Genomic DNA, 11,562 nt, shown 5'->3' with positions numbered 1-11,562 from the left:
TTTTTGACCCAATAACCTGCACGTTATTTATTTACAATCTGAAGGAAGAACCTCACCCTTGTCCTGCATACTCCTCTTATTCTGTGTAATTACAATTAAATCTCCTTCATTATGTGATCTCTTTAACATAAGCCGATTTATTTGGCTGAATCTCTCCCTGTTCCTCGTGTGTTGGGACTTCAAGAGATGGTAGAGTTAAATAAACTAATCTTCTGAGATTATCCCCTTTGAAGACATTAAAAGGACGAATATCTGGATTTAGAAAGGCACAAAAACAGATATAAAATGGATTAATATAAGGAGGCCGAGGGTTCATCTGAAAATAACATAAAAGTGGAAGAATCTAATAAAATAAATATATAAATTAGATGCAATATGATTATTTTGCATAAGCTTTATTAATTTGGAGACGTTTTTGAGCATATTTAACTAAAATATCTGGGGTGTACAGATTAGATCTGTTTTATTAGTAACATTTGTAAATAAATAATAGCTATGTTTATAAATAAATTACTAGAAATCAAACAGCATGGGCAGTGCTGCCAAATAGAATCTGGTGTTTCTGGAGAAAAAAAAAAAACCAAACAGCTTGGTTATGAGATATTAAAATATGATAACTTTATTAAAATAAATAATTGGGATTGTATATCAGAAGAACTGTTGGGTTTTATTTCTATACATTTGTTATTTAAAGGAGGCATATACTGTGTTTGCCAATGGTCCCTTAACATTACTTAGTTACTAACGAAAAATACTGGTGTGATACCCAGGTACGCACAGACGATGGATAAATACTTTCCTCCAATAAGACTCAATAGCTTGTACTTGTTAAAGTGAGTGGTTTTAGCCGCAGGATGAGGAAATCTAGACTCATTTGTGCGCAGTTTACCAAGTTTCCCAGCCTGAGCCACAGGAGATACATTAGATTTCACAATCTCATCCACTTGAAAGCTGAGCATTTGAAGCCCAATAGCATTACCTGAACATCTGTCACCCTATGGGATATATAATTGTGACAGTTTTAGGGTTTAATTTCTACCCAGCAGTAATTTGTAGAAAAATTATTCTTTAGGTGTGAATTTAATGCATTCTTATTATATTGCATGGTGAATCGCAAGAAAGTTGATTTAATAAAATGATCTTTTTCTTGAAAGTAAAATAAAAAAAATAAAGAATAACAAATGTCTGATTCCAATTATGTGTGTGTGTGTATATATATATATATATATATATATAGACACACACAATATATATATATATATATATAAATTGGCAAAAACATGTTGGTGCTAATGTACTATATATATATATACATATGTATGTGTGTGTGTGTGTGTGTATATATATATATATATATATATATATATATATATATATATATATATATATAGATAGACACACACAATATATATATATATATATAAATTGGCAAAAACATGTTGGTGCTAATGTACTATATATATATATACATATGTATGTGTGTGTGTGTGTGTATATATATATATATATATATATATATATATATATATATATATATATACAGACAGAAATCCAACTATCTCTAAAAAAAAAAAAGCTTTCAAGTTTTATACTTCCCAAAAATGTATTTTATTTTCAAAATTAGCATTAGATGTGACCAATAAAAACATGTACATTTCACTTTTATTTTTACATGTAAAGTTTGTTCATGTGCACAAATGACTTCCCAGACACTTTTCTATATTTGGCATCTTTCATTTATATTTTGAGCCCTGATGTTTTCACCCAGTTTATTATTTTCGCATCTTTGGTATTTTTTTTACCATCAAACATTTGATATCATTGCATTCAATCATTCAGATCACTTACAATTTTAGAAATTGGGATACGCACATACTCACAAACTAAACATGAAAAAAACTATTGAGGATATTATCTTTGAGGTTAACCAGGTAAACCCAAAACTTTTATTACAGTAAATTGATTCAGATTTAGTTATCCAATAACTTTCATGAAAAAAATAATTAAAAGAAAAAAAATATTGCAATATGTTGTGATTATATTATTTTAATGTGGATGTAAACACTATTTTACCATTTAAGGAAAATAATCTTATTTTTGTGTGTGGCTGGCTTAGTGTCTATTTTAAAGATACTATGGGATTCCAAGACTAAAAAAAATCCCTAATTCCTTTCTGGACCTTATTGATATTTTACCAAACACAACAGTTAAGTGGAGTTGTTAAGGGATGATCGGAGTCATTTTCCTAAGAAATATATAGAATACAAAGATATATGAACTGAGAAGTGATTGATTTATAGTTTAGAGCTGGATATTATATTTAATTTTAAAAATACAGTAAATCTTTAGGGAATCAAGTGTTGTGGGGCAGATGAGCAACATTGATTGAGATAGGTGCTAACAATGAGAAGGTCGCAATAGCCCAGATGGGACAAGATGAGTGAAATGACATTTTGTTACCCTGTTGCATTCCAGTTTCAGTGTATTTATTTACACAATCTAATATGTTCATTAGATTATTTTATTAGACCTGTACACAATTACTAAACGCATGACTTTATTAAACTAATTCATCATATGCCTATATGCCCCATATTCTGTTGTGTTCCCCTCATTTCCCTTTACATTCCTTCAATTGTAACTTATTGGTCCTAATATAACTACAGCTCCCATTCTTTTTCCAATTTAGATGCTAAATCAAACCACTGAAAACTATTTCTTTTTTTTTTCTCCTCCACAAAAATGACATTGAACATAAAATAATTTTATCTTTCTAAAAACATAAATTAAAAAAGCAATATTAGAACCCTCTGTACAATGTCAGTACTTTGGTATATTACTGCCACAATGTATATAAACCTTTAGTGTGTATTACAGATGATCACATTGCACAATATGGTTTTAGTCACTAGGCGCTTCTCTCTTTATATCATTTACTATAAGACTATGTAACCCCATCCCCTCTTTATATTTGTTATTTACATCAATGGTTCTTAATTAGGGTCAGAGAAAACAGGAGCAAAAGAATAAGTGCACTTTGTATTGCACAGTTTTACTACAATATGTTCCCACCTTGATAATGAAAAATTCAACTTTGTTTTTTTATTTATAAATTAAACGTTATTAGAAAAGATTTAGAGAAGGGGATAGTGTGTGAAAACATAAATCACTGCGGATAATGTATCTATTATATATAAACTTCTTTATACCATAAAGGTCCTACTGATAAATGTATCTTTATTTCCCCAGAATAATACACCATGGAGGGCATCAGCACCCAGAGGGACCCGAGCACCCCTCCGGGCACCAAGCAGCACCAGCCTGCCCAGGACTCTCAGCCCTATGCCGGACCACTGAAGCCCAATCAAGTGGGGGAGACCACCTTGTACGGGGTTCCCATTGTGTCCCTGGTAATAGATGGTCAGGAAAGGCTGTGCCTGGCCCAGATCTCCAACACTCTGCTCAAGAGCTACAGCTACAACGAGATCCACAACCGGCGGGTGGCCCTGGGCATCACCTGCGTGCAGTGCACCCCTGTGCAGCTGGAGATCCTGCGCCGCGCGGGGGCGATGCCCATCTCCTCCCGCCGCTGCGGAATGATAACCAAGAGAGAGGCGGAGAGGCTGTGCAAGTCCTTCCTAGGGGAGCACCGCCCGCCCAAACTGCCCGAGAACTTCGCCTTTGACGTCGTGCACGAGTGCGCCTGGGGCTGCAGAGGCAGCTTCATCCCAGCCAGATACAACAGCTCCCGGGCTAAGTGCATTAAGTGCGGATACTGCGGCCTCTACTTCTCCCCCAACAAGTTCATCTTCCACTCGCACCGCGCACCAGACTCCAAGTACACTCAGCCCGACGCGGCTAACTTCAACAGCTGGAGGAGGCACCTGCGGCTCAGCGACCCGACAGCTTCCGATGACCTGGCCCACTCCTGGGAAGACGTAAAGGCCATGTTTAATGGGGGCACACGCAAGCGCGCCTTCCCCTCTTCGTCCTCCTCCTCATCGTCCTCCCGCTCACACCTGGAGCTGGCCCCTCCACCCCCTCCTCCGGCCAAGAGCTTGCGTGGGGTTGCGGGGGAAGAGGATGGGGCGCAGGTGGCAGCAGCCCGCAGTTTCCCGCTTATTCCCGTGCCCAGCAAAGGGTTCTCTGGGGTGTTACACAAGATGGCACCACCACTCTTCCCACCTCCCCCTTACGCCTTCCCAGCCTTTGGACTGTGCGCCAAGAAGGATGACGGGCTGGGAGACACGGGCAAGGCCAGTGGGCTCCCTGGTGTGTTCTGGCCAGCTACCCCGGCTTCTAAAGACTCTGTGTACCCGCACTTCCCAGTGTTCTGGCCAGCAGCAGGGGCTCTGCCAGTGCCGCCATACCCAGGCTTAGCCCAGCAACAGGCAGCCCCTAAAGCTGGCTCAGGAGAGACAGAGGAAGCAGAGCCCAATGGAGAAAATCTAGAGGAGCAGGCTACAGGCCGGGTCACAGAGGAGGACAGGTCTGGAGACGAAGCTCGGCCAGGAGAGCCGCTCACCCCAAGAAAGCTGCGCTACATATCGGCTTTCAGACCTGTGGTGAAGGCCGCAGAGAGCCTGGCTAAGTTATATGGCAGTCGGGAACTTTATGGATCAGCGAGGCCTGCGGGGTACAGCTCCCCGGATCTACTTAGCGACACTTCCAGCTACCGCTCCGCATCTCCCAGCCCGGATACAGCCGATGAGCCTGAGGTAGACGTAGAGTCCAGCCGCTTTCCTGAGGAAGAGAGTAGCCTAGCTCTGGGGCTGACCTCCAGCGTGTCATCCCCAGCATCCACCCGCGAACCCGAGGACAGGAGAGAGCAGAGCCCACGGGACAGTCCCGCCAGTGCGGTAGGGTATGAGGTAAGTGTAAAGGCGGGATGGGGAATGAATAAGGGAGGGGCACTGACCCCTGCCATAGTCAATGTGTGTGTATATCATCTATCTATCCATTTATCTATCATCTATATCTATCATGAAAATAAGCAAAACTTTACAAACCACAATTAAGCAAATCTATATATTTTATTTTAAGACCTAATATCCCTTTCATAATGTTGATCTAATAAAGCATTAACCAATAAATAATTTACTAATGCCAGATCTTTGTTTTGAACATTTTGTATGAGCACAGATTACTATAATTCTCATATATGTTAAAACAAAGCATATTTTATCTATCTATTTTATATATATATATATATATATATATATATATCTGGCATGGAAAAATCACTGAAGGTAACTATAGTCCATTTTATAGATAGTGTATGGCATTTGTTCATAAATTACTATAATTTATATGAGTGATAAAACAAAACAAAGGCTATATATGTGGCTTGAAAAAAATCACTAAATGCCATATGTCAACAAAGAGTAAGTTGCTAGTGGTAATATAGAAACAGGTAAAAGCTTGTGCCAGTTTCCACCAGATTATAAAACACATCACTAAATGAGCATAATAATTCTTTAGTCGTGTAATTAGTTGTGTTGTTTTCCCTTATGCTGGGATATTTAGTGTATTAAATCAAAATACAACCACAATATGAATATTCAATTAACTGCAGGACCTTGCTGTGCTCTCCTATATCTGCTGTTTTGGTTTATCTTGCTCGGATATGAATATTGCTCTGTTTATTTTGTGCTTTTTAATTGCCAGTTCCTCATTATGACAATATATTTGTTATATATATATATATAATAGGAGTCATTAAGACTATGGAAGAATTAGCTATACTTTTTTTTAGGACCCAGAGGATGATTTTATTGTATGAAGCGCAATTCTTGGGTACAAATATTAGCATCAGTGGCTTATTGGCTTTTGTCAAGCTTTCCTTTATGGTGTACAGTAATAGTATTTTTAATATAGAGAAGGGTATATGGGTAATTGCCAAACAATAATTACAGATATTTTTGTTCCGCTACCAAATCCTGGTAGTTCATCACTTTAATTATAATTGTGTTAAATAAGTAAGTTGCTTTTTGGTCATGTTTTCTAGCAAATAGATGTGATAGCTCTCAAATATGCCTACTATAGGGTGTTTCATTTGAGCTATTAGCAAAGTAAAGGCCCTATTCCTCTCTAAACTTGCATGTGTGTTCTTCTTAGGCAGTGATTAAAGGTTAATATATATACCGATTTTTATTATACTTATTGCTAAATCATATTCAAACAATTTGTAAAATTAGTTTTTTTTAAAGACAATGCTTGAAAAGTTGTAAGATTTTAATTCCTTTTTTATATTAGTCAAACAATTAATTACCAGTGCAAGCAGCTTTTTTTAATTTTTTTTTTTTAAGTAAAATAAATTACATTATGCATTAAATATTACCTCTATAAAAAGAAAATTGATTTTGAATTACACAAAATATTTATTTTTATAAACATTTTAACAATGATGTAGACCAGGAGTATACAAATCACTTCTTGTTCGCAGCTAACATATAATAGAGATCTCTGCTTGAACACATTCAGTCACATTCTGTCAGTTGAATCACTTATCAATCAACCAGGTCACTATTTCTGGCATGATGACTTTTAACGGCAGCACTTGGACATCTTCCCTGGAGATAACGAAGTTATCATTAGCTGAAAAAAAGTTAAAAGACCAGAATTACCATGAAATTAAATATAAATAAAAATACGTACACATAATTTTAAAAGGATCTTGTGAAACTAATAAAATCTGTCCATAATTGTACCATTTACTGCACTGCAACTTTTTAAAATTTTTTTTTAACATTAACTAAATACCTTGAAATGCGGATTTGCAGCAATATACACCTTTTGTTTACTTCTCAAAACCACTTCTATACCCTGTAATTTTTCAATTATACATCATTGTTATAGTTAGCGGCACTATACAAATAGAAGATAATAATAATACATGTATACATATGTCTTTGCAAACATACGATTGATTTTTACTGAGAGACGGGTCTAATCTACACTTCAGTATCTTTAGATGCAAATAAATAAATGCTTGCTCATACAGTAGATTTATGCTTTTTAAAACCATGGTAAATATACCCAGTATAATTTTGCATTTAGTAATTCATATGAAAATACACAAATATCCAATATTTATTTTTAGATATTTAAACATTCAATATTTTAGGTGAATAAAGTTTATAGATCATCTTAAAATGGTAACAATAAAAATGTTTTATAATTTAGTAGTCACAATTTTTTTTTTTACTAGCCCACTTTTTGTTAAAAATAGCTAAAAGTGTAATTTTGTACTCATCCTGTATGATGACATAACATTGTAGAATCACTTTCCTATTATGTTCTACTGGTGAAATATTCTCTGTTCTCTCTTTGTCACTGCATTTAACTGTGTAAAAATGAACAACCTATTTTAAAAAAATTAAAACATATTCTTCTGTACCAAACATAACAAATCCTTTGTATACATTTTTTGTTCTTTATTTCAAGTGTTTTATACATCACAAAGAAAGCTGCTTAATTTTAAAGAAGAGGATAATTGCAGGGCAATACAGTTTACTTCTGAAATAAGTGTCCAGAACCCAGCAGTTTAAAAATCCATTGTGTTTTTTTCCCCTTCCGCATATTGGGAACACCTGTAAGGTTCCATCTAAAACACATTTACATATGGCTAATTATACTGAATAGAGGAACCCCTTTCATGCACTGAGGCTTCTGTTAGCAGGGCCAGCCCTTTGAAGAAATCACTTGTATCGGCCATATTATAATGGGAGCAATTTTCTCTAGAGTAGCAATAATTATAAAGCATAAACCGCTTGTCTTCCATAAGATCTAACATTTACACAGGCATCCTCTTGATCATCTAACAGAGGTGTATGTGGGTAGTTATTGGTCATGAATTAGGGATAGCACAAATATTATTTTGTAGATGGTGTATGTGTGCATATATATAATATATATATATATATATATAATGTCTGTTTTGTAATGATCAGTCTTAAAAACACAGCAAGTTATTTGTTTAACAGTTTCTCATTACATTTGTCATAGTGACATTTAAATATTCAGTTAAACACCAACTGAAAACCTATAGCAGACAACTTATATTTTTTTATGCCAGGGCTTGACAAATCCCGGGTGTCAGGGAGCCCCAACACGTAAAATATTACCTCTATATTTTTTTTAAAGTTTATTGTTCTATATACCTATTTATACAAAAACAATTGACTGGCTCCTCATATACATGCAGCAGGTTCCCCAATTTCTGTATTCCCCCTTGGTTTTAAACAAAATTATCAAGCCTTACATTAAAGCTGTACAATATAGGCAATCATTACATTTTTTTCCTGGTAATATGTAATCATGACATTGCCATGACTTTGTATCTCTCTTAAAAATTCCAACATTTTAGTTTATTTTGATAGTCAATTTTCAGGATCACTCTACATTCCTTGTACATCTAGCGTAGAGCAAATTTGTCTTCATTGTGTATAAAGAAAGTCTCTCTCCAGTAATGCGCACACTAACATGGCATTGTGTTCTGCAGGTTTATGCAAAGCAGATGACAGACCTTCCTCAGGCCATGAAGGGTAATACCGCACACCAGGGCATCCCAACCTCTTATATCTGCAATTTGGATCCAAATGGTAAGAAGTGAAATTGGAACTGTGCACCTGCCCCCACAAAGCTGTTCTTTATGATCCTGGCAGGGAGGGCAATAAGTGACAAAAGACTTTATCAAACTGCCCAGCTGCCCCTTGTCATGATTTGTTCATTTTCACCTTTGATTGGGTTGGGTCATTTCGATGGTGAGAAATTTGTAACACATGGTTACCACCTTCTGTAATGTCTTTTTTATGCATGTAAAGGTTTTCAGACAGGTTCCATATGGAGTTTTATTAATTTATTGTGTTAAATTATCCCATACAATCACCCAGTGTAGACGGAACAAACCACTATGTTGCAACATTCTGTTACTTGTAAGAGTTTAAATAGATGTCGGAATCATGCAAGTATCTCATACCAGACTAAAGCAAAACAATATATCTGTCCTGACTGTGATATCCTCTTATATTTCCCTGAACCCAGATCTGTCAGTTTATTTAGAGTTAACTGTTAATCAGGGTAATATTTTGTAATCAGGACTTGATTTGTCATTAGGCAAATTAGCCATCTCCCTGTGGGCACTATTACCAAGAGGGGTACTTAACTGATCATATGATGCAACTTGACAATCTTCTACCTAATTTCTTTTATTATTTGTGCTGCAAACGTGGCTGTCTGGTGCAGCCATTTAAAATTTGCACTTTAGTTTTTATATTCCGTTTTTTAAAGGGATATTCTAATGTGAAATAAAAATGTTCTGATTAGTTAGAATATGTTATTGTTACAGAGATACTCATTACAAAGGGAGTTAAAAAACGCAGTTAATCTTGTGCTCAATAACCAGCAGTCACTAGTCATGTCTCATTCAGGACCAGTGCGAGAACCTACCTTTAACTATGTGTTTTAACTCTCTTTATTTAAAGTATCGCCACAGTTACCAATAATATTTCATATAGTAATAAAATGGTGTAATACATTACACCATTTTATTATTGCTTTAAATGTCATTTTAAAGGGATATGAAACCCACATTTTTTTCTTTCATGGCTCAGACAGAACATATAATTTTAACCAACTTTTAAATTTACTTCTGTTATCTAATTTGCTTAGTTCTCTTTATATCCTTTAATGAAAAGCATACTAAGGTAGGCTCTAGAGGTGGCTGCACATTTATGTCTCTCTTCATTGGCTTACTATTGTGTTTAACTAGCTCCCAGTCGTGCATTGCTGCTCATCCAATAAAGGATACCAAGAAAATGAAGCAAAATTGTTAATAGAAGAATATTGGAATTTTGTTTATAAATATATGCTCTATCTGTATCATTAAAGAAAAAATTTGGCTTTTATGTCCCTTTAAAGCAGTGTTTCCCAACCGCAGTCCTCAAGTATTCCCAACAGTCCTGGTTTTCATTATAGCTGAACTAGAGCACTTGTTCAGCTATAATGAAAATCAGACCTGTTGGGGGTACTTGAGGAGCGCGGTTGGGAAACACTGCTTTAAAGGGACAGTCAACACTAGAATTGTTGTTTTAAAAGATAGATAATCCCTTTATTACCCATTCCCCAGTTTTGCACAGCCACCACGGTTATATTAATATACTTTTTAGCTCTGTGATTACCTTGTATCTAAGCATCTTCTGACAGCCCCCTAATCACATGACATTTTATTTATTATCTATTGACTTTCATTTTAGCCAATTAGTGCAGTGTCTGCCACGAGCCACGGGCATGAACACGTTATCTATATGTCTCACATGAATTAGCTCTCCCCTGTTGTAAAAAGCAAATACAAAAGCATGTGATTAGAGACGGCCTTCAAGGGCTTGGAAATGATGATATGAGCCTTCCTAGGTTTAGCTTTCAACTAAGAATACCAAGAGAACAAAGCAAAATTGGTGATAAAAGTAAATTGGAAAGTTGTTTAAAATTACATGCCCTATTTGAAACATGAAAGTTTTTTCTGGACTTGACTGTCCCTTTAAATGGCAATGCATCACTTGGTACAAGTGTCCTGAAAATCCATGGAGGCATCTATGTAACTTCTGTCTGTCAGCACCAAATTTAGAAAAATAGATGCTGATAGCAGAAAGGAACCAGAATGCCCATAGATTCTGTGCATTCCTGTATGTAAAGTGTAAGATTAATGAATTAATGAGTAACCTTATGCATTTCCAAGACAGTTTTAGATTTCCTTTACAGTGTTTGTCTTTACAACCTTTATTGAATCATCCATGTTTCCTGTAAATAGGGCATGTACAAATTACTCCTGAATGTTCTACTCTCCAACTTGAGATCACGATCCCTTGTCTGTTGCTACTGTCTTTGTTGTCTTACTCCAACCCTGTATAGATAATATATTATGCTGAAATCACAGGTGTACTACGTAATGAGACGTTTCTTTGCTCACAAAGAGTTAATACTGGTTATATTACTTTTTTAAGAGCATGACTCAGAAGACAGTCACTCAGCTGCTGAGGATTCAGACAGCAGGAAACCTTTCCAAGACCAAAGGAGTCACTTATCTCACACAAGTCCCTTACACACAGACAGAGGTAGGTGCTGTATTCAGCTCTATGCAGTGTGTCATCATGTTGTTCTATAACTGAGCACACACAATCCTGACAAATAGCAAATGTTTATTTCCTACCTGTCTAACAGTTTAACTCCTTAGCCACCAGAAAGGGTTTGCAACGCATATTGTAGCAATATGTTGCATCTCTTTGTGGTACCCAGAGGGTTAAGTTCTACTTTCCAGATCTATAAAATTTGCACATTACCCAATTCTCCCACTTAATGTCTGCATTAATAATACATCTTTGGCACTTCTTATTCAGAATCAATAGACGGAGATTTAAATCAGCAGTAAAATGCCCTGTCCCCTCCAGCTCTCACCAAATAAATATTTAAATAACTGACTCAATTGTTTAAAGAATGTCCTTTGCATTGAAATGTATCTTTCTTTATTTTTGCTTACTGCCTTTTTTTTATTAAATAGGAATC

At 35.9% G+C, this 11,562-nt stretch overlaps 1 protein-coding gene across 1 annotated transcript in view; it reads left to right on the top strand.

The window, feature by feature from the left end:
- The first annotated feature begins 2,862 nt into the window (after positions 1-2,862).
- Positions 2,863-11,562, top strand: part of SKOR1 (SKI family transcriptional corepressor 1) — a 45,804-nt gene continuing 37,104 nt past the window's right edge. The window contains exons 1-3 of the mRNA XM_053716160.1: positions 2,863-4,871; positions 8,504-8,603; positions 11,004-11,114. Coding sequence (XP_053572135.1) covers positions 3,261-4,871; positions 8,504-8,603; positions 11,004-11,114 — 1,822 coding nt within the window. The 5' untranslated portion in view covers positions 2,863-3,260. The remainder of the gene's footprint in view (positions 4,872-8,503; positions 8,604-11,003; positions 11,115-11,562) is intronic.

The sequence above is a fragment of the Bombina bombina genome, chromosome 6, assembly GCF_027579735.1.
Source record: "Bombina bombina isolate aBomBom1 chromosome 6, aBomBom1.pri, whole genome shotgun sequence".
NCBI lineage: Eukaryota > Metazoa > Chordata > Amphibia > Anura > Bombinatoridae > Bombina > Bombina bombina.
The sequence above is the reverse complement of the archived record's forward strand: the minus strand, read 5'-3'. Positions and strand labels throughout refer to the sequence as shown.